Source organism: Furipterus horrens, unplaced genomic scaffold, assembly GCF_987537825.1.
Source record: "Furipterus horrens unplaced genomic scaffold, mFurHor1.1.pri manual_scaffold_5, whole genome shotgun sequence".
NCBI classification, from domain to species: domain Eukaryota; kingdom Metazoa; phylum Chordata; class Mammalia; order Chiroptera; family Furipteridae; genus Furipterus; species Furipterus horrens.
This window is the reverse complement of record NW_028327175.1, coordinates 180,459,202-180,482,499: the sequence shown is the minus strand read 5'-3', so window position 1 is coordinate 180,482,499 and position 23,298 is coordinate 180,459,202. Positions and strand designations below refer to the sequence as shown.

The 23,298-nt window shown below is 43.5% G+C and overlaps 2 protein-coding genes and 1 pseudogene across 2 annotated transcripts; 1 reads left to right on the top strand and 2 right to left on the bottom strand.

Annotated features, from left to right (window-relative positions):
• Positions 1-272: 272 nt before the first annotated feature.
• Positions 273-9,056, bottom strand: HIF1AN (hypoxia inducible factor 1 subunit alpha inhibitor). Its single transcript, XM_090278409.1, has 8 exons — positions 8,838-9,056; positions 8,304-8,554; positions 5,165-5,313; positions 3,214-3,359; positions 2,158-2,264; positions 1,764-1,827; positions 1,420-1,530; positions 273-574 (listed from the first exon to the last, which is right to left on the bottom strand). The coding sequence occupies exons 1-8, from the start codon at positions 9,012-9,014 to the stop codon at positions 530-532; spliced, it is 1,050 nt and encodes a 349-aa protein (XP_090134535.1). The 5' UTR covers positions 9,015-9,056; the 3' UTR covers positions 273-529.
• Positions 9,057-16,042: 6,986 nt separating this feature from the next.
• NDUFB8 (NADH:ubiquinone oxidoreductase subunit B8) lies at positions 16,043-20,694 on the top strand. Its single transcript, XM_090278410.1, has 5 exons — positions 16,043-16,178; positions 16,469-16,595; positions 17,774-17,873; positions 18,288-18,443; positions 20,511-20,694. Exons 1-5 carry the CDS (start codon positions 16,094-16,096, stop codon positions 20,601-20,603), a joined length of 561 nt encoding a protein of 186 aa, XP_090134536.1. The 5' UTR covers positions 16,043-16,093; the 3' UTR covers positions 20,604-20,694.
• A 649-nt stretch (positions 20,695-21,343) lies between these two features.
• Positions 21,344-22,732, bottom strand: LOC150010504 (tubulin alpha-1A chain pseudogene; annotated as a pseudogene).
• Positions 22,733-23,298: the final 566 nt, after the last annotated feature.

Sequence of the window (23,298 nt, the reverse complement as noted above, 5' to 3'; positions counted from 1 at the left end):
GACTCTGTGAAACCTGAAGGAAGCCAACTGACCTAAAGGTCAGGATAGCTCTGGTCCTGCAGCCCAGATGCAGTGGGCATCCAAGAGCATCTACTCTCTCAGGCTGAGGCACAGAGGTTGCAGGAGACAGGGCTGAGAGCCAGAAGTGGGGTCCTGACCCAAAAACAGGGCGTAAGGAACAGATACACGATGCGTGTGCATGCATGCACATCCTGAGGATGACAGACTATGGACACACACAGACACGATGACAACCAGAAGCTGGAACTCCATACACTGAATGCAGGACTTTAGAGGGGTAGGGAGGGAAGGTGCTGGGGCACAGAGGCAAGGTATGAAGTTCCTCCAAATGGGAGTGGAGCGCCAACCACCCTGCCTTGCCCCAAACACCTGCCTCCAGGGCCATGGCAAGAGTCCAGTCCATTAAGTGCTGCGTGCAATACTAGTGCTTGGAGTCTCCTGTCCTCATCTTTGAAGCGGTGTGGACGGGCTAGCAGTCATCTGGCAGGAGGCCTCGACTCCTGGCAGGCTAGTTGTATCGGCCCTTGATCATTGTGTTCAACAAGGGCCCCACCTGTGAAAAGACACGAGGAGTCAGTCAGAACTGCCTGTTCCCTGACCCTGGAGCCGGAGAGGGGTGTGTCTGGAGACATTCAATGTCCAGCGAAGAGCAGGGACAAGGCTTTCATTCAATCTTGTAAACCCTCTAACCAGGTCTCTTCCTGGAGGTCAACGCAGTAACCTGGGGCATGGCCCTCTACTCTGGGCCCACCTTCTATTATCTTCCTGCTCGTGATACCCTGTATCTGTAAGCAGCGCCACACTGACAGAAGGTCAGAGGAGCCAATAACCCCCAACACCTAAGAGTGTTTGTTAGCACGTTTCTTAAATGTGCCTTAAGAATGTTACATGCCTTTATATCCTGAAAAAATCACCTGCCATTGAGGCCTGTGCCATCTCCCAATCCCACAGGCTCTCTGGATGCCGAAGCTAGCCACAGGATGGAGGCAAGAGCATTACAAACACAAACCTGCCCCATTTACCCAATGGGCCACTGGCACACCTGTGTGGGAAGCAAGTCTCAACATTACCTACAGCAGCCTTGGCTCAGCTGGGAGTGTGTGAGGCGATGCTTTACTGCTTGCTACCTGTTCCAGAAGAATCCCCTTAGGGGTCCCCAGCTGGCACACAAGCCCCATGGGGACCATTACCACTAGCATGGAACAGATTATAATTGATCCACCAGTCAAGCCCAGCTCCCACCAGAAAACAAGGCTTTTCTGAAGATACCCATAACCTCTACGGAGAGGACACCAGATACTTAAACAGAGGCGCTATGGAGAATGTGACACCAGTCCTGACCTTCCCTGGTCACTGCCCACTGAACCATAGGAATGCCACCTTGGGGCAGCAACATACCTCTTGTGGGTTCCCCAAGGCCTCTCCAAGCATCTTCTCAATGTTTCTCATTATGGCCACTTTCTGATGGGCTTTGAGAGGATATTCAATTCTCTTAGGGGTGGGGGCCCCCTGCAAAGGAAGCAGCAGCTCAGGAAATGCCTTTAGCAGAAGGCTTCAGTGTTACCCACTATTCCTAAGTAGAATCCTCCCTTCTAGGAACCACAGTTCAAATCCATCCCTTTTCATCTTCCCAAAGACCTGGGAATCACTTCCAGAGATAAACCACCACCCTACCCTGCCCCCAAATAATTTATCATCCCTACCTCACCCCAGTCCCACATAGGAAAAATACCCATATTCACCTTATACCAGAAATTCACAGTGATGGTAATCCCCCCATTTAGTAATGACTCTATATGATGCCACCTGGAAGAAAATAAACAGGCTCCTGTTTGCCACCAATACTTTTCAAAGGGAGGTATGGAAAACTAGGTATGGAAAACTAGGTAAAGTCTAGCTAAGTAGAGGAAATAATGAAGACAGGATCTTCATGCTCAGCTTCTCAAACACACCCTGGGGCTAGAGGTAGGGTTGTCAGGTCCCCCAGGTTCAGTATGCTCACATCTGGATATGCCAACCTTCCTGTAGATCACATAAGACCAATTCTGTGACAACTCAGAAGGGATACAGATAAGGCTTTCCAGAGAATGAGGAAGAAAGCCCTCAAGAAACCCCCAGTCCTAGTCCGCTCCTCACCAGTACATTGGGATGTAAAGAACATCACCAGGACCAACCACTGTTTCATAACCAACCACGTTCTGGAAATTGGGGAACCTCTCGTAGTCAGGATTGTCAAAGTCCACCTGAGATATTCAAGAGAAAAAAAAAAAATCAGTCAATCACCGATTTTCATAATTTAACTACTATGTGAAAGTTACTCTGGTAGTCAAAAAAGATGCCTTAAAAAAAAAAGATGACTTTAAATTTCTATCCAGCAGAACACAGAACACACATTAAACAATGTAAGATAGGCCACATTCAAAGTTGAGTGATAAAGAATCCAAGGCCTCAGTGCTCCTGAGGTCAGAAGACAATCATCACAGCCTGCAGGTCAGAAAACCTACTCACGGCCTGCAGATATGAGTAATTAGGTAGGGCTCATCCTTCACCCAAACCTGTGGAAACTTTTTTCCAAACATATATTCTAACCAGTCAAGACTCCTACATGAAGTAGCTAGGCAGCTTTCACCTCAAGAAAAAAAAGGACCTTTCTGGTTGGCCACAAAGTCAACCCTATTCCTGACCTGGACCCACAAAAGACATTAAGTGACATATCTCAATTCTATTTGCCCTCCTTTTTATCAAAAAGTAGCAGCATCCCTGACAAAATAATTATTAAACCCAATGGAAACATAACGCAGTTTGTTCCACGAACTTGTAATCCAATCAGTGACCTGACTCCATCAGCATTAGTGATATGGTCAGCCCTCCAGAAATAAACTCTACAGGGCTGTTTATACTTATTAACATCTGGGGAGTAACACAGGGGTCTGGAACATGCAGGGTGGGGCAAAAGCAGGTTTACAATTGTGAGCACATGAAAAACACAGTTTATTGTTGTGTTATTACTTATTATTGTATTATTTTCCTATGAACTGTAAACCTACTTTTACTGCATCCTGTATGAGCTACACTATGAAATTATCCTCTGAGTTTGTCCAAACCTGGCATACCACCACAGGGAAGGGGAAAGACATGCCGGCCTTGGATCCCCATGGAGTTCTATGCCTTTCTCAGATCACACGAGCTCACCTGGCTCTGTCTGTCACACGGGTGATGAACAGGATATGGGTAGAGGCACTCAAACTGATCCGGAGGGAATAAAATGCATCGCTTGTAGCCCTTTATCTGAGCAAAGAAGTTCTGCTGCTCATCATAGTGAGCAGGTGTCACATTTCCTGTAAGAAGAAAAACGTTTTCTTATTCATAGCAGTGGCTCTATTGCACAGGCTGGAACACAGGGCCCGGTGCTGGGAAGGAACGCAGCCTGCCCATTCAGCTAAGGGTTCCTAATAAAAATAATCAGGCAGAATCAGGGAGATGGCAATTACAACTCTCAGCATATTAGGTGTTACACTTTTAATCAGTAATAAGTGTAGCAGTAAGGACTCAGCATCAATTAGCAAAGTTGACTTTCTTAAATAATGACTGTTGCCGTGACTGGAAGCAATACCACATCGAAATGATACAAGTTTAGCAAAGTAATATATAGACTTATACTCTTAATGACTACGGGAAGAATTCAAAGGTAGCAAAACAAGTTAGAAATAACTGAAATGACTGGTACCAACAATGCATGCATGATCTTCTTTGATGGGAGTTAACCAGTCGTTTTTAAGTTTTATGAATACATACTTGCCTTGTGTAGCGCTTTTGGAGGTTAAGATTCTCAACCTTTCCTCCCACTTCCACACACCTGTGGGATGCAACACTTCTTATAGCAACACTGGGGCTGTTGATTCTCATAGCGGTAAGCATATCAAATACCTAGAGTGTTGTATAACTTGAATAAGGCAAATTCTTTTAAATGCCACCTTAAATTAGTTCTGCCATAGTGTGTGTATGCTCTTATTTTCTCGTATTAACTGGAGCCATGTCTGGTTTTTATCCTTCACACAATCCTTAAAAACTGAAGGGCCCTCTGCAGGGCATGGCATGTAGAAGACGTTCTCCAGGTCTGCCTGGGTGGGCCAAGACAGCTGCCTTCTTAAGTGCTCCCCAAAGGGGATTTGCTATCTCGCCTCTACTTGACAGACCCACCTTCCGGCACTCTAACACAAGATAGGAAGGCAACAGAAAAACACAGCCAAGTAAACCAGAACTGGGTCCTGGCAGGTGAACTGAGAGTTAAGTTTCAAAGGAACAGGTTAAGGGTCAATCCATGAGCTGTACTGAATTTGAAGAAAGGATAATCAAAGGGGGAAGAGACTTCAGAGCCCAGTGGTGAATGACAATGAGTAACTGATTCCTTGTTCAACTCAATTTAATCACCATGTACTAAGTATGGGCCTGGCACTGAGGTAGCGCTGGAAATAAAAATTAAGAATGAGATAAGCAGCTTTCCTTCTTCTGACTGGAATTTAAAGGCTTCTCCTTTTATTCGAAAGAAAGAAACCCACAAGAACATATTCATATATTTGCTTGCGCATGCATAAAGTTCTCCAGCAGGATACACAAGCAACTAATAACATGTGGTGCCTCCAGGGAAGGAAACTGGGAGGCTGAGAAATAGGAGTGGAAGAAAGATTTATCATTACATACCTATTTATACCTTTTGGATTTAATCCTATGAATGTATTATTGGTTCAGAAGTTAAGGTTCAATTTATATTAGAAAAATACAAAATACATTCCCTCTTCTATGGGGATAAAAATCTTCTGAATACTGACACATCCCAAAGAGAGGAGCAGTATTTCAGAGATCTCTAATATTTGAGTATACACATTCACACAGCAACTGAGGAAGGTAAAGGGGGACTTAATTTTTTTAGTGTGCATGATACTAGTTAAAAACAACATAAATTATCTTATTTCATTTTCATAGCTATTTATAAGATACTCTCCTGGTCCTTTTGCAGATGAGGCAGCTGAGGCTTGAAAAAGTTAAGTCACTTGTTCAAAGGTGAGGAGCAAATAGTGGACAGAGGCTTAGGAACCAGGTTTGTATGACTCCAAGCTATGCTGCATTCTGAAAGATTTCTTACCTTCCATGCCTATGAGCAGCAGATTGGAGGTCAGCTGCCCCCAGCCACGCTTTCCCTGTTGCTTATTAATCCAGTTCCAGTTAAAACCCAAGAAGTCCATGACAATCTTCCTGCCCACAGTGTCATTGAGTGTTTGCTGCAGATACAACCTATGTTCCCCAAGAAGAAGAACTCATTAGTGCACATACACACAGTCCCTTGGCATGGCCTCCCCACATCTGGAAGTCTAAGCGCAAACCCATACCGGCATCTCCCACAGAGAACAACCGCTGTCATGAGAAACTTAACCACATGGATCCTCATAGAACTGAATCCTTACCTATCCTTTTCTGGACTCTGTTCAACACCAAACTCCTTATTTAATTTTTATTTGCTGATTTTTTAGGGAGAGAAAGAGGAAGCGAGGGGAGACATGGTGGGGAGGGAGGAAAAAGGAGAGGGAGAGGGGGAGACAGGGAGGAAGGGAGGGAGGGAGAGAAAGAGAGAACGACCAATTTGTTGTTCTACTTTATTTATGCATTCACTGGTTGATTCTTGTATATGCCCTGACCAGAGATCAAACCAGTAACCTTTGCGAATCAGGACAACACTAACCAACTGTGCTACCTGGTAAAACTTCTTATTTTAAAGAAGTGATCTTAATGTTTTCTGGGTCACAGCATAAATCCTTTAAGAACCCAAGAAAGATTCCCCATAAAAACGCACACACATAGAACTTCCATGCAATTTCTTTCACAGATTCCTCAAAGTCTATCCATATACCCTAGAATGAATCAGCCTTGTTCCAGACACTTTCAGGGCCCAAGACACCCACTTTGGCCCTTGATGGCCATTGTAATAGATCGTGTTACTGTTCACCAAGAGCTAATTCCTTCCCTGTAGGAGAGTTAGTCTTCTGTACCCCCGTTGCAGCCATTTAACTTGGTTCGGCCAATGAAATGTCCACAGAAGTGACCTGTGTAGCTTCCAAACTGTAATTTTACGAATCAGTACACGCTATCACCACATCTTTTCCCTCTGCCACAGCAAATGCCAAGTTTCAGATAGTAACTACTTGCGCAATCTGGGCTGCAAAGTAAAAAAGATCATGTAAGAGCAGAGCCTCCTCCAAGTGACCAGTGATGAACATGTAGTGTGAGTGAGAGATCATGTTGCAGAGCTCTGGCTTGAAGCCTAGTTTATCTTAACTGGTTCAGCACCTCTCTGTAACAGCCTTCTATAGCTGAAGGAAGATGCCTCATCAGGCTTTCTGCAGCCTGGGGCTCCTAACAAACCTGAGGAATATCAGAAGTTACTTAAGGTATATGAAAGCCCAGACACACTTAATCAAGCCCCACAAGAGCTGTTAATAAAAGCAGCCCTTTCCTGGTCCTGGGAATGTTACTTCAAAAGGCTCAAAGGTATCTCAGCGCCTAGAACATATTTAAGGCAACAGTAACTAGAAATCTTAATAAGCTGGAAACATTAGCTACTTTTTTGGAAACAAGGAACCTCCAAGATTCGAATGCAACCTTTGGACTATCCCCAGAGATTAAAAGAGGCAGGACCACTCGCGAAACAAGAATCTAAACAATTTCTGTTATACTAACAGTAGATACTCAAAAGAGCTCAAGGAGGATGCCCTTTACTCTACAATCACAACCAGCTGTACAAATATGCAGTAAAGTTGGCTGGTGCTAAAGTCAGCTGGTAGGGCACAACTTGCACACACTTATTTTTCCTTGAATCGCCCATAAAGTACAGACTGCACTCATAGTGAGGGAAAATGTTCTCACTGTAAGAGAGGAGAAACTTACAATGACTGAGGAACCAGAGGATTCATGTGTCTTATCTCATGCTCATTCCAGTGCACATGAAAATTAACTGGATTTACACTCCACCAGCACTGTTTAAATAGCTCTCAATCTGAATGTTGGATGCATGTGTGCACATTTGCATGCTGTTAATTTTAAGGAAATTAATGCATGAGATGACTCAACTAAACCTGCCTTTAAAGACATAAATAAGACCTGGCTGGTGTGGCTCAGTGGACAGAGTACCAGCCTGTAAACCCAAAGGTCACAGGTTCGATTCCCAATCAGGGCACATGCCTGGGTTGCGGGTCAGGTTCCCCAGTTGGGGGCCTGCAAGAGGCAACTTATCGATTTATCTCTCCCGCATGGATGTGTCTCTCCATCTCTTTCTCCCTCCAATCCTCTCTCTCTAAAAATTTAATATATAAAATATTTTAAAAAACATAAAATAACAGATCAATCATAATTTGGACTCTGAAAACTCTTTTAGTCAAAGTCCTATCATTGTGATAACTGCTAAGTGTCAGGAAGATGGAAAAAAAGATACAGTATTTCAAATCTATTCTCTCAGCCACATAGTAGCATACCAGGCAGGAAGGCCTGGACTGAGCACCAAATGTGAAATGGAGATGGTCATTCACCATGAAGTACTTAGTGAAGGCAATCCCTCAGACACAATGGTGGGACTGAATGCCATCTGAGACCTACCTAAGAGGCTGTCCTCATACATAGGAATAAATGCAGAGAGGAAGAATCACTCCGGTGTGTGCCTATCTCGTGCTTGCTATCGCCAATACAATGTGGAACATCAATATAACCCCCCAATCTAATCTAATCTTCCCTAAGATAGAGGATCTTGATATCCTTCACCCCCAAATCACCCCAACCCGCCTAATATTTTAGGTTGCAAACTGGTAATCTCAAGGCTAAATCCAACAACAAATACTTTTGTTTGGTCCCCTGCAGCATTTTTAAAAATCTGAATTAGCTGTACACATTCAAAAGTCAAAACGATTTAAAGTAAAAATCCTGACTTCCGGCTTCTTTTGAAACATCAGAATATCCTGAAACTGAACTCCCAAACGGAAACAAGTAATGACATCTCACTTTGAACGGGGTGTATGCATTCAGCCTCACTGGTTTTGTTCACCTACCTGACCCTTGCAAGGAACCAGGGCTCTCACTTTACGAAGATGACCAAGAACTAGGGTCACAGTTCAAGATCATCATTCCCCTCATCCCTCAATTTGGAGAACTCACCTAACTCCTCTATGTCCTCAAACAAATACAGGAAAAGAAAACATATGCCTTCGAAACCAATAGAAAACCACTATCTGGGAACTTACCTCTCTTCCCCTCCTCGCTGCTGTATATCTTGCAGTTTCTCAACAAACTCATGAAATTTCATTTCCTCCCTGTTAGACCTGGGCTTAAAGTTCTGGAAATTAGCCATCTTCTTCTCATCATAGTACAAGAACTTGTGGGTACTGGCACTGTAGACAGAGAAGTCTCCGTTGCCGATATTCTCTTGCAGGTATCCAAGGTCCCACTTCAGGGCAGGATACACAAGATTTGTGTCGGTCAGCACCACAGGCTCCTGAGCGGAAACACCGGATGAAAAACAACAACAAATGAAGTCATCTCAAGGAGCTCATGGATTCTGATTCCATGATTCCACCTACTTCCCAACTTCAGAGTAATTTCTCCTTTAACCAACACGATGCCCTCAGGTCCCATTTCTTCTCGACTTCCTCTCCGGCTCTCCTCAGGCCCTCGCCCACCACCCAGCCAGTGCCTCACGTCTGTCAGCTTCGCTTTTGACCTCTCCTCCCTGACTGCTCCTGCCCCGCCGCAGCTTGGGACCCGGCCCCGCCCCCTACCTCATTCTCGATAAGCTCCTCTGCGCGGGGGTCGCTCTGACTCAGACGCGGGATGGGCCGGGTCGGGAAGGTATAACTGCGCAGTTGGGACTCGTTCCAGGAGGGGCCGGGGGCTTCAGCCTCTTCCCGGGGCTCTCCAGAGCTTGAGGCCGTGGCCTCCGCCGTTGTAGCCGCCATCTCCGCCGCCAGGGACGGCCCTACCGGAACCGGAAACTCCGCCTATTCCAGATAAAACACAACAAAAACTATAGAGATGAGCTGCGAGAGAGAGCGGTCCGCAGACACTAAAAACGCGGAGCCGAGACATGGGAGCGCGCCTACTAATGGTAATCAACAGCTCTACACCTTAAGTTTTGCCCCTGAAGACCTGGGCCAGATGTTAGTCCCACTGGTTAGGGTTGCTAACGTAGCTAACCAATTCACAAAATATTATTGCTGCCTCAATGTGCCCAGGCTTACACAAAAGGCAAAGAAGAAGGCAAGTTTAATAGGGCATTAGATCTTACATTAATGGTTGAGAGAGAAGTAAACTCTTGATCTACTTAAAGAAGTCAGAAGGAAAAGCAATGGTCAGATTGATAGATGTTGAGCAAAGGTTTCTCTGAAGGCCCGACAAAAGATTACGGCAAGTTGAAATTTTTAAAAATCAAAGATGGGTTTTTTGTTTATTTTGCATCATTTGATTTTTCTGCCTGTGTCACTGTCTCTCATATTTGAAGATTTGCTGTGGGTCCAATGTTATTACAGTTGCCAACCATGAGCATCCCACATTTTCAAACTACTTATATTGATTATAAAATATTGGAAGTCAAATTCTAAGATGAATCCAAAGACTTCCATTCCATGGTGTACATGCCTTATATATGTCTCTCCCCTTGAATAAGAGTGGGACTTATGAATATGATAAGGTAGCACTCCTACAATGAGATTATGTTATATGGCAAAAATGTAATTAAGGTCCCTAATCAGTTCACTCTGAGTCCATCAAAAGTGAGGTTTACCCTGGGTGGGCCTGACCTAATCATTCTAGCTCTTTAACTCTGGGTCTAAAGGTCAGAGGCAGAAGTTAGAGAGATTTAAAGCCACAGAAGATATCCTATAGGCCTTTAAGAAACTACTAAGTGGCAGAGAAGAGCAGGTAGGCTCCGGGAGATGAGAAAGGCTCCTTCCTGGTTGACAGACAGCAAGAAAGCAGGGACCTTTGGGCTACAACTGCAAGGAACTGAATTCTGCCAACAACCACCGAGCTCGGAATAAGACAGAGCCTCAGATGAAATAGTAGCCCCAACCAGTATCTTGATTTCAGCCTGGCGAGGCCCTCAGATGAGACCCCGCTAACCCATCCTGGACTCCAGACTCATAGAAAATGTGAGATAATTTGTGTTACTCTGGGCTGCTAAATTTATGATAATCTGTTATGTAGCAATAGAAAACTAACACACTGGCTTAACTATATAATTATGCTACATACTGACTATGCTACACCAAACTGATAATAGGGCTACCTCTGGAGGGTTTGAGGGTGGGGGTGGCAATCAAGGCTTTAGTTTTTATCTGCAATGTTTGAATTTTTACAAGAATATATTAACATGAAACACTGGTAATTACAAATAAATTAAATTGAGAAGATTCAGATAACTAAATTCAAGAATGAAAGAAGTGACATTACTACTGACTGCAAAAATGAAAAGGCATATAGGGGAATACTGTATGCATACATTTGTATGCCAAAAACTTAGATAACCTAGATGAAATTAAAAAATTCTTAGAAAGTCACAATCATAACTGATTTAAGAAGAAATAGAAAATCTTAATAGAATTAGAACAAGCAGAGATTAAATTAGGAATAAAAAGTGTTCCACAAAGAGAAGGCCAGGACCAGATGGATTCACTGATGAATTCTACCAAACATTTAATTTCTGTATTGACACCAATCCATCACAAACTCTTCCGAAAAACAGAGGAGGGAACACTTCCTAACTCATTCACGGAATCCTGTATTATCCTGACACCAAATGAGACAGACATCATAAGAAAACTACACACCAATATCGCTTATGAATATAGGTGCAAAAATCTAAATACTAGCAAATCAAATCCAGCGCCATATAAAAAGGATTATATACCACAAACAAGTGGGATTTATTACTGGAATGCAAGATTGCTTCAACATCTAAAAATTAACCATATCAGTAGAAGGACTAAAAAATATAAAATAAAAACATGATCGTCTCAATGGACACAGTTGGGGGAACACCTCAGAAGTCTAAATTCAGGATCAATTCTGAAGAACTGACACATAGCCTTATTCAAATTCACAAGAGCTTTAATACTTACATACATGGGCAAAGCAGCTGCTCCCAGTAGTGGCCAACCAGGAAGAATCCACAACTCTGTGAGGACAGGGTCTCTTTTTCATAGAGGGTTAAAAGTAAAACCATATGGTTGGTAGTCACTGCAGACCACCAGAAAGAACAACGCATTCCTAAGTTAACATGATAGCAGACAGATCACACTCTACATTCTTTAACCTCCTTCCTGGGGTCATGACATATATCTTTGGATGGCATGACGTATATCTTTGGGTGGCATTCCAGTTTTCTCGGTTGTCAGCCAAGCCTGAGGCTACAGAGAGTTAAGAGTCCAACATTTCTCAGATTCTTTGCTGCTGGAGCCATATTGCATCTCTGTGTCTGTAACAGAGAAAGCTTTTGACAAACTCCAATACCTTTCAGGATAAAAATGGAGTCCCACAGGACATCATCATGAAAGTGAAAAGACAATCCATAGAATGGGAGAAAATATTTACAACAAATCATTTATCTGATAAGGGACTTGTATCTAGAATACATAAAGAACCCTTATAACTCAACAAGAAGACAACCCAATTAAGAAATGGACAAAGGACTTTAATAGACATTTCTCCAAAGAAGAAATACCATGGCCAATAAGTGCATGAAAAGGTTCTCAACATCTTTAGTCATCAGGGTAAAGCAAAATAAAACCACAATTAGATACCATTCATATCCACTAGGATAGCTATAATAAAAAAGATGGCCAATAACAAGTGTTGAGAATGTGGGGAAATTGGAATCCTCATACACTGCTAGTGAAAATACAAGGAAATATAAAATGGTGTAGCTTTTTTGAAAAAGTTTTGTAGTTCTGCAGAAAGTTAAACATAGAGTTATTCTATGACCCAGCAGATTTACTACTAGATATATACCTGAGAATTGAAAACATACATCCACACAAAAACTTATACAAGAATATTCACAAAAACATTATTCATAATAGTCAAAAGTGGAAGTAATCCAAATGACCATCAACTTATGAACATATCAACAAAATGTTATATATCCATACAATGAAATATTATTTAGCCATAAAAAGGAATGAAAAACTGAGACATGCAACATGAACAAATATTGAAAATGTTATGTGATTCCGTTTATATAAAATGTCCAGAATAGGCAAATTCATAGAGACAGGAAGTAGATTAGTGGGGGACTTCTGGCCAAGATGGAGGCATAGGTAGACACACTGTGTCTCCCTCCACAACTAAGAAGGAATACAATTACCTGAAAACTGGAGACAAGCAGAAGTTCCAGAAAATTGAGCTGCATGGCAGTCCAACAAAGACATAAAGAAGAAATACTCATCCAGACAGGTAGGAGGGGTGCAGCTGGGGCAGAGAGGACTTGGTGTGGAGGTGGCACTGGCTGGCAGGAGGAAAGTGCAGTCACACTATAAAAAAAGTAGGAGGGGACACCTGGGGAGCCCTACCAGCCCCAGACCAGATCGCGCAGCTCATAATTCCAATGCCAGGAAAAATAAGCTTCATTGCTTCTAACTGTGAAAACCAGTGGGGGTTGGGGTGGAGGAGGAAACTTCTACTCTCTCAGCAGACTTCGTTTGTTTAGAGGGCCTCCATAGTCAGAGAACATCCACAAAACCACCCACTCTGGGAATGATCAACAAGCAACAGCTAGAGGAGTGCCAGTCACATATGGGAAGTGGGAGAGGTAGCTGGAAAAGGGGTGAGTGCTGAGCAAGCGGCATTGTTCCCTGTCTTATCCCTTCCCCACATAAAGCACCACAGTGGTGAAATGGATTGCCCTGCACCGATGAATACCTAAGGCCCCACCCCTTACAATGTAACAGATGAAACAGCTCTACCTAAGACACAGAGGCAAACACAGGAGACTGTCAAGTTGAGGAGACAGAGAAGTATGGCCCAAAAGTGGGAGCAGATCAAGGTTCCAGTGGGAGAACTAAGCAATGAGAAGATAGCAAACCTAACAGATGCAGAGTTCAAAACACTGGTGATAATGACTTCGCAGATATGCTAGATTACAGCAAATGCAGAAGAGAAGTGAAGGGTATGCTGAGTGAAACAAAGGAAAATCCCCATGAAACCAATGGTAAAGGGAAGGAAACTGAGGTTCAAATCAATGATTTGGAACATAAGGAAGAAATAAACAGTCAGCTAGTACAGAATGAAGAAACAAAAATTGAAAAAAAAATTAGGAGAGGCAACCTCTAGGATAACTTTAAGTGGGCCAACATCCGAATGATAGGGGTGCCAGAATGAGAAGAAGGGGTGGGATTGCTAGAGGGAAGGGGGGTACTGGGCAGAGGGGAGCAAAGGGAAAAAATTGGGACTACTCTAACATAATCAATAAAATATACTTAAAAAGAAACTCAATGGAGGGGTTAAACAGTTGATAATACTGCTGAAGAGAAAATTAGTGAATTGGAAGATAAATTGGAAAGTACCCAAAATGGAGCTTGCAGAGTTAAAGTCATGGAAAATATGAAGAAGTTAGGAAACATGAGGAATAAAATGAGAAGGTCCAATAGAGATATTAGAAATTCCAGACGGAGAGAACAGAGACAAATGAGAGAGAAGCAATATATAAAGATACAGCAATTAATTCACCAGTATTGAAAGAAAAAATGAATTCCCAGTAAGAAGGAACACAACTGGATTTCCAAGCAGAGTAAATAAAAATAGATTTTCACCTAAACACATTGTAGTAATACTGCAGAATATTAAAGACAAAAGTCTTAAAAGTTACCAGTACAATGACAGACAGGCAGCAGGCCCAACATCCAAATCATAGGGATGCCAGAAGAAGAGGAAGAGGAAGAAGTTGAAAACTTATTTGAAAAAATAATGAAGGGAAACTTCCCCAATTTGGCAAAGGAAATAGACATACAAGTCCAAAAAGCAGAGTCCTAAACAAGCTAGACCCAAAGAGGACCACACCAAAACACATCATAATTAAAATACCAGAGGTTAAAGATAAAGGGAGAATCTTAAAAGCAGCAAGGGAAAAGAAGAGAGTTACCTACAAAGGGGTTCCTATTAGACTATCAGCTGAATTCTCAAAAGAAACTTTGCAGGCAAGAAGGGACTGGCAAGAAGTATTCAAAGTGATGAAAAGCAAGGACCTACAACCAAGATTACTCTATCCAGCAAAACTGTCATTCAGAATGGAAGGGCAGATAAAGTGCTTCCCAGACAAGGTAAAGCTAAAGGAGTTCATCATTGCCAAGCCCTTATTATATGAAATGTCAAAGGGACTTATTTAAGAAAAAGAGGGTCAAAACTATGAACATTAAAATGACAACAAACTCACAACTATCAACAACAGAACCTAAAAAACTAAAACTAAAACAAACTAAGCAAACAACCAGAATAGGAACAGAATCATAGGTATAGGGGTCATTTGGAGGGTTATCAGCTGGGAGGGGGAAGCGGGAGAAAAGGTGCAGGGATTAAGAAGGATAATTGGTAGGTACCAAATACAGGGGGAACTTCAGAATAATGTAAGAAAGAGTGAAGCCAGAGAACTTATATGCACGACCCATGTACATGGACTAAGGAGGGTGGGATTGTTGGAGGGAATGGGGGTACTAGGTGTAGGGGAGCACAGGGAAAAGAAATAGGGACAACTGTTATAGCATAATAAATAAAATATACTTAAAAAAAGTAGATTTGTGGTTGCCAGGGGGTGGAGGTACAGGAAATATGCTAATGGTATGGGTTTTTTGGGGGGAGTGATAAAAATTTATTTAAATTAGTGGTGATAATTGCACAACTTTGTAAATATACTAAAAATAACTTTATTATACACTTTAAAATGCTGAATTTTATGGTATGTAAATTATATCTTAACAAAAATAAAAAATAAGTTAGAACAACTGTTTTTTAACCCAAACTAGATCAGGGCTTCTTACTGATTGAATACGGATAGTGTCCAGTTATCCTGAACATCAACTAGTGATGCTCATTTAGAAGAGGGGAAGTTGCTGTGAAGTAGTCCTCCCCAAAATTTATATACAGAATAGTATATATCAGTTTTCATTGCTCTGGTATATATTTGAGAACGTATAATAATGGCTTCTGTTCCAAAATAGTGATCACCCAAAAAGTTCTAGAAATATGTGCTTATTTATACTGTGTAATCTGTGCAAATTCCATTTGTGTAAATAAAATGAAAACATATTCATATACCGCCTCCTCCCCATTCTTCTATTAAGCCAGAGTTTGTTAGTTGTGTTCCGGTTTGAAATGTATTTATTCAAGTCCTGGCTAATCTGGGGCTTTATGCGGGCTCCGAAAAGCTGCCTCTGGTGATAGTATTGGTTTTACATTTGTTGGGCTGATGTGACTGGAACATTTGTGCGTAAATACGGACTGAAAAACGAGGAGCGAATTCCAGGTAGATTTAGCTGTTGCACCGCGTATCTAAGTGACAGGGATCAACTAATCTGGAAACAAAAACATGCAAGACCAAGGGCTGAATTTTAAGAATGATCACGTCTGGGTATGAATGAAGCAAGTGCCCGTAAAGGAAAGGAAAAAGGCAGCAATCAGATTAGCAGAGGCTCACTTTACTTCTGCTGCTCCTGGGGGAGGTGGGTCAGCTGTCCACTTAAGATGTTCAGGTTCTGAGTTCTCATTATCTTTGGATGCGTCTAAGTCAACTGAGGGAGAAAAAGAGACGCAACAATGTAAAAATATCAAAACAGTGACTTGCTTGGTTTTCCCCCCTTCCAGCTTTCCCTCTCTGCCTCTATCCATCCGCACGTCTTGCCTCTTAGGCTTCCTAACACCGTTTAAGCCCCACCCTGTTGAACCCTTTAAGACTTTTTTCACTTCCTGCTTTCTTGGTCGCGTTTGGTCCGGTTCAGCCGCCGTGACAGCCCTTTGCGCATGTGCGGAGTGAAACGAGAAGAAGGTCAAGATGGCGGCGGCCAGGGCAGGGGTCCTGGGAGTCGGATGGCTGCAAAGGGCAACTCGGAATGTCGTGCCGCTGGGTGCACGGACAGGTCCGCGAGAACGGGCGAGGCCTCAGTGTGGGAAGGGGATGCCTGAGGGTTGGTGTGTCGGAGGGAGGGTGGGTATCCTGGACACCGCGGCTGCCGTGTCCGGGCTAGGTGGTGGGAGGAGCGGGGGGGATGCAAGGGGGGTGGAGTTGGTACATCCAGAAAAGCGGGTGCAGAGTCTTGCTGGTACCTGGACGTCTCGGGCTCCATCCTTCGCAGCCACTGCAGCGTGAAACCTTAGGGGCGGCAGGCAGGACTGGGTGCCTTCTCAGCTGCCCTCGTCTGCCCTCCAGCTTCCCACATTACCAAGGACATGCTCCCGGGGCCCTATCCCAAGACCCCAGAAGAAAGGGCTGCCGCCGCCAAGAAGTATAATCTGCGGGTGGAAGACTACGAGCCGTTCCCGGATGATGGCATGGGGTGAGATAGGGTCTCCCCGCACCTGGGTAGTGATGGGAGAAGGTGTCTGGGTTAGGTGGCTCGACTCTGACCCATTTCCCCCCGAACCTTCCTGTGACCCCTCAGAATCAATGGTGTAGGTGCTTTTCTCGGTGGAGGGAGGTGGGAGGGGGTGAGTGAGCAGCTGCAACCGAGAGAACTCCAATTTTCTCCTTGGCTCGAGATGTTTCCTCAAATGAGGAAGCGAGATTTTAATAGCTCCCTTGAGGACCCCTGAATAGCAGGAGCCTTCCTTGGCTCTTCCAGAGCGCAAGGTTTCATTTGGCTTGAGCATCTGCTGGGCTCAGGTGCTGTCGTCCAGGCGCGTGACCAGGCTGGAACTGGACTCCTGTTATGAGAACCTTATTTGTAGATGGAGTACTCTATATCTGTGTATATCTCTCTTTTTAAAAATATCATTGCTGTTGAGGCTGTGGAAATCCTAGCAGCTGTAAAGCCAATTAAAGCCCATTCCCTTACTCCAAGTGACATTATCCCCTCCTCCCCTCCCCCATAGCCACATAACATCTCTGTGGTTAATTATCTGACGTGATTGCCAGCATTCCCATTTTCTGTCCTAGTATCACTCTTTCAATTGTGGTTTCAGCAGCTCCTATTCATCTTGTTTTCCAGTCACTTTGTGACATATGTCTAGTTGTCATCATATTCTCTATCTTTTACTGTGTTGTGGACAAGAGCAGCCTTGGTAGCTGTCTAAGTTGAACCTGGATTTGTTGGGGAAAACCCAACTTAGCAAGAAATGTGTATCTTTTTTGTTTTTATTCCAATTAGCTGGGTGACCTTGGGTTCAAACCCTAAACTTCAGTTTCATTTTCTGTCTAATAAGGAAATTAGAGTGATTGATAACTAAATGCCCTTCAAACCTACCATAATATTATGTGACTTTTTTCTTTTTGTTGAAAGAAGGTAAGAGCTAATGATGTTATAATGTTTAAGAGTTTGACATGAACTTTTAATTACAATTCGGACTTCTGTGGTTAGTTCTATGCTTAGTGACTAGAAACTGAGATCTTGATTTGAAAATCAGTTCCTTTGTGCTTAGGTGAGGCAGTTAGTTGGTTTCTGTCTTTGAGATGAGGAGACTGAATTGTCTGAGAGACTTCTCAGAGCCCTTTCCAGAAGTTCTTGCTGTCTCTCAGGTATGGTGACTACCCAAAGCTCCCTGACCGCTCACAGCACGAGAGGGATCCATGGTATGACTGGGACCACCCAGACCTGAGATTGAACTGGGGTGAACCGGTGAGAGAATACTATCCCAATTAACATTTCTTCCTTCTCCCTAATGTGTTCCTGGGGATTCTTTCTTTAGCTCAAATAGCACTTCCCTTCTCAAATAACACTAAGGTGTGCTGCCCAAGGACGTAAAATCCATTGATCTGAGATCTGAGGTTTCATGTGTGACATGTAGAATGGGACTTCTGGGAATTACCAAGCTCTGCATTGTGGAAGTTGTAAACTTCAATTATTGAGTGATCTCTGGCCAGCAGAACCTAGCCATTAACCAGTATCTAGTCCTGGAGGCCAGAGTATCCCAAATTTGGCTCTCAGCGTATTGCCTGGGGCAGCAGAATGCCTTTGTCAAGCCCTGTAGCTGGACCGCCTGCCTTTTACAGGAAGAGCAGTAAGTGACAGTTATTTGCTGTTCTGCCTTAGATTCACTGGGACCTAGATATGTATATCAGGAACCGTGTGGACACGTCCCCCACGCCTGTTCCTTGGGATGTCATGTGTAAGCACCTCTTCGGCTTCGTGGCCTTCATGGTGTTCATGTTTTGGGTCGGGGATATTTATCCCTCCTACCAGCCAGTGGTGAGTATCTGAGATGTGCTTCCTTAGGCACATTTACTTAACCCTGTTTCCTTAGAGAATGAAGTCTCTGGAGTAGGGATCCAGTCAATACTAAGCTTGGTTTCCTGGTAAGGCCTATAGAGGGCCTTACACATTGGCCTGGCATAAGTACCAGAGCTCTGCTCTGTGCCTGCATCTTGGGCGAGTAAGAGTGAGAAAAAACAGTTTAGGACTCTGGGAGAAATGAGAATGTGGAAGCCAGCTGGTCCCTAGAGTTGCCATTTGGGGACTGTACTTACTGATTATATTTCGTCAAGGGATCTTTCAAGGTAGAGTCATGGAATCTATAGAGTTGAAGCCTTATCCTTTTTGGAGATGTGAAGGGCACCTCCTAAGGGTTTTTGGAAGCAATTAAAAATTTACTACAAGCATAGACAGTTATATTTCAGAGAATGTAAAAGACATAGAAAAAATACTGTCTAGCTTTAAGGAAGTTGAATTTGAGTAAGAAAAAAATTTAGATAAATAACATGATGAGCAACATTTGAACAAATAAATAGGAATTTGGCACAGTTTTTGTGTATACACGTTCTAAGGAATATGAGGTGCTATTAAGGAGGAGGGTTAAACTAGATGCTAAAAAGTATACACTTTGGATTGTGGGAAGAAGTTGGAGAGAACATTTGGGGCAAGAGAAAAACAGAATGAAGGAAGGCAAAAGGAGAGAGTTAGCTGGAATGGAACAAGCATATGAAATAATTCTTAGATAACTAGCTGCATTGGTTACCAGGAGAGCTGCTAAAATTCAGATTCCTAGGCTCCAGTTCCTGGAGAACATAATTTAGTATCTCTAAGTGGGATTCTAGAATCAATACTTAAATTCACGGGTAATTCCAATGTCCTGGGAAATCAGGTGTGGAAGTTGTTGTGTTAAAAATTATTGTGAGGTGAGCTGCTCAGTTAGGTTGGACAGCTTTCACTGCATTGCTAAGGGATTTGGACTTGATGGTATAGTAACACATTACTTCAACAAATATTTTTGAAGCCCTGCTGTGTACCAGGTACAGCCCATGCTAGGGATTTGGGATACAGTGATGACTTGGTCAGCCAGGAGCTGTGTTGGGTTTTCGAACAGAAGAATGACATGATGAAAGCTAGGTTTTTAGGAAGATTAATCTGGAAGTAATCTACAGGATAGATAGTAAGGAAAGGAACGGAAAGCAGGGAAACTGCTGTGTTTGCAGTTGGCTGCTCAGTGCTACCTCTGCAGAGATCATCAATGTCCTGATGGTAGCTGGTATGTCTGTGTGCACTGACATGAGCCTTCCTACCAAGCCCCAGGGGCCCCAGGCTGGAGAGTGCACATAGGGCTGGTGTGAGCACTAACTTCACTTCAGGAGAGCAAGAAGCACAGTGTGGCTCTTCCATTTTTCAGTTCTGTAAGCACATCACCCTTTTCTCCTCCCCTTGAGCTGTGTTCTCTGACAGCTGTTTGTTGGTAAAGCCAGCAGCCCCTAAAGCACGTCCCAGCCGCGTCTCCTCTGTGCTTTCCCTCACTGCTGCTCCTGCACGCCTCATTTGCTAGGCCACTTTAGTGGTGGAACCATTAGAGGCTGAGTGACTTAAAGGAGATTGAGTCTGTCTCGACCCCGAGAGAGAGTGGGATGGATGGATGCATCGTCTCATTTAGAAAACTCTCCCTGGTGCTCTTCCTCATTCTCTTTCTCTCTCACTCAGAAAGCTCTCCAGGGCGCATGCGTGTTTTCTTCCTCCCTTTCCCTCTCTCTCTCTTCCTTCCTCCCTCCCCTCATCTCTCTCTCTCTCTCTTACACACACACAAACACACACACACACACACACACACACACACATTGTAGGCACCACTCCTCTTACAATCTAGTCTTTCTCTCTGCCTTGCGCTGAGCAGGGAAGAGGAGTGCTCTTCCTGCCATTTTAGCCAGGCTGGGTCTGACCAGAGGCTACTGCATACCCATTTACCGTGTGTGACTATTAAACTCAGAGTGGGATGTAGCCGGGTATTATTGGATAGATGGATGTTGTTCTTCCTGACATGTGTTTTCTCCTTAGGGGCCAAAGCAGTATCCTTATAATAATCTGTACCTGGAACGAGGCGGGGATCCCACCAAAGAGCCTGAGCCGGTGGTTCACTATGAAATCTGAGGAGGCTTCCTGGACTTTGTGCCTCCTGACTGACTCCCTCATTTCTAGAGACTTAACCTTCATGAAATCCCTAATAAAACATAGTGCTGCAGTATCTGTGCTTCATTTCCACAGGAATAGCCACTGCTGTGAGGGACCTCATCCTTTTCTCTTTTTTTCTGCCTACTGTCTGTACACTCCCTTCCCCCCCAACCCCCCACTGAGATTGGAAGGATGGGAGAATGGGGTGAGTTAAGTACAGAAGATGTTAATTTGTTAACTCCACTGGGACTGAAAGTAGTTGAGGGTTCCATTTGTACAGCAGGTGCTAAGGGTAGCTTCTTTTCTCATTTACAGGGTTGAGGAAGAGGGAAGATATGTTCCTGACTTTCCAAGTTGGAACAACAATTATTTCTCCTAAAAACCTTTTTAATAATAGTAGTTAGCTAACAAAATATTATACTCTAAGAAGTATATTATGTAATAAATAGGTGTTTTTGGACTGGCCTAGGGCTGTGACTACCTCTAATTTTACTTCTCTTATATAAATATGTTTTGTTTTTGTGTTTTCATTTAAGACAGGGAATACTTTATTCAAACCCATCAGAGAAATGGACTAGCTGGGTCTGTAATAAAGCTTCATGTTTTAAAGCATAGGCCAGTAATTGTATGAGTATACACTGCTACATACAAGTTAACTGATCAGACCACAACTTTTCAATGTTTGAAAAAGAACAGCTTCCCTGTAAAAGCAGCACCACTGACATTTTAACTTTAGTATTCCATTCCTTCAACAGAATCCACACCAACCTCTCCATAATCCTTCTCTAGGGCAGTCATGTCCTCATGGGCCTCAGAAAACTCCTTCCTCCATGCCCTCACCCACGTACCAGTGGACAAAGGCACGCTTGGCGTACATCAGGCCAAACGTGGTCCAGACGAGCCCCGGCCTCAGTAATAGCTGTGGTGTTGCTTGGCATGCACACAGCTCACCATACTTTGGCCAGGTCTCCACCAGGTACCATAGTGGGAGGCTGGTAATAAATACCAACTTTAAAGCCACTGGGGCACCAGTCCACAAACTGGATGGTATACTTGGTCTTGATAGTGGCAATGGCAGCAGCATTGACATCTTTGGGAACCACATCACCACGGTACAACAGGCAGCAAGCCGTGTATTTACCATGGCGAGGGTCACATTTCACCATCTGGTTTGCAGGTGCAAAGCATGCATTGGTGATCTCTGCTACAGAAAGCTGTTCATGGTAGGCTTTCTCAGCAGAGATGACAGGCATACTAGCCAGAGGGAAGTGGATGTGGGGATAGGGCACCAGGTTGGTCTAGAATTTGGTCAGATTGATATTCAGGGTTCTATCAAATCTGAGGGAAGCAGTGATAGAGGACACAATTTGACCTATCAACCTATTAGAAGTTTCTACGACAGATGTAGATGGCCTCGTCAATCATGAAGGCATGAACAGAGAGCTCCAGGGTGGTGTGGGTGGTGAGGATGGAGTTGTAGGGCTCAACTACAGCTGTGGAAATCTGGGGGTCTGGGTAAATGGAGAACTCCAGCTTGGACTCCTTGCCATAATTGACAGAGAGATGCTCCATCAGCAGGGAGGTGAACCCAGAACCAGTTCCCACATTAAAGCTGTGGAAAACCAAGAAGCCCTAAAGACCTGTGCAATGGTCAGCCAGTTTCCGAATTCTGTCCAGGACGAGGTCAATGATCTCCTTGCAATGGTATAGTGTCCACGGGCATAATTATTGGCAGCATCTTCCTTGCCTACAATCAGCTGCTCAGGGTGGAAGAGCTGGTGGTAGGTACCAATGTGAACTTTATCAATGACTGGGTTCCAGGTCTACAAACACTGCCCTGGGCATATGCTTGCCAGCGCCTGTCTCACTGAAGAAGGTGTCAAAGGAGTCATCTCCCCCCAAATGGTCTTGTCACTTGGCATCTGGCCATCAGGCTGAATGCCATGTTCCAGGCAGTAGAGCTCCCAGCAGGCATTGCTGATCTGGACACCAGCCTGGCCAACATGGATGGAGACACATTCACGCATGGTTGCTGCTTTGCGGCTGCCGAGTGGATGGCAAAGAGGAAGAAGAGGTTGTTGCTTCTTATAGTGCAATTCTTAAGCAGTTGATGTTAGAGAACCTGCCAAAATATGTATTTCTTATTCCAAAGCAATTTCTGAATTCTAGCTTCTTATAAGCTAACATTACTGATATTTATGAACTAGAGGACAGTTCAGTGAGTTATTACTGAACCTATGGCTTTCATTGCTTTAATGATTCACCCAGGCTCCTATATAGCCTTACAAAGAGGAAAACCATGTTTTTGAGAGTCTATTTCAATACATTTGTTTTTAAGTGAACAAACTTATGTTCTTCCCTTTGGGGACATTTGCTTAAATTACAATCATTGCCTGAAACCTAACCCATAAAAAAGCATACATTCAACAGACCCATAGAAGCGAGTCCATTCAAGTTAGATAAAGGATCCTTTAGTGGTTGTCCAGACAGTGACGTTGAGATTCAGGGGTGGGTACTTCTACTGAAATGCCTGTATTTGAAACTCTCCACTGTCTTTCTACATCTTCATTCTCTGCCTTTTAGAGCATTTGGTAATCATTTAACAAATATCTGTGTGCCTCATATATATCAGACACTGATTGGACCCGGGGATATAAAGTTGAACAAGACAAAA

Bases quoted from the DNA above. Each gene is read 5' to 3' on its own strand.
- HIF1AN (XM_090278409.1), bottom strand. From the start codon at position 9,014: ATGGCGGCTACAACGGCGGAGGCCACGGCCTCAAGCTCTGGAGAGCCC. The intron at 5,314-8,303 runs GTAAGTTCCCAG...TGGGGAACATAG, and splicing joins CAGCGAGGAGGGGAAGAGAG to GTTGTATCTGCAGCAAACAC. The intron at 3,360-5,164 runs GTAAGAAATCTT...TTCTTCTTACAG, and splicing joins GCTGCTCATAGGCATGGAAG to GAAATGTGACACCTGCTCAC.
- NDUFB8 (XM_090278410.1), top strand. From the start codon at position 16,094: ATGGCGGCGGCCAGGGCAGGGGTCCTGGGAGTCGGATGGCTGCAAAGG. The intron at 17,874-18,287 runs GTGAGAGAATAC...GTTCTGCCTTAG, and splicing joins GATTGAACTGGGGTGAACCG to ATTCACTGGGACCTAGATAT. The intron at 18,444-20,510 runs GTGAGTATCTGA...TTTTCTCCTTAG, and splicing joins ATCCCTCCTACCAGCCAGTG to GGGCCAAAGCAGTATCCTTA.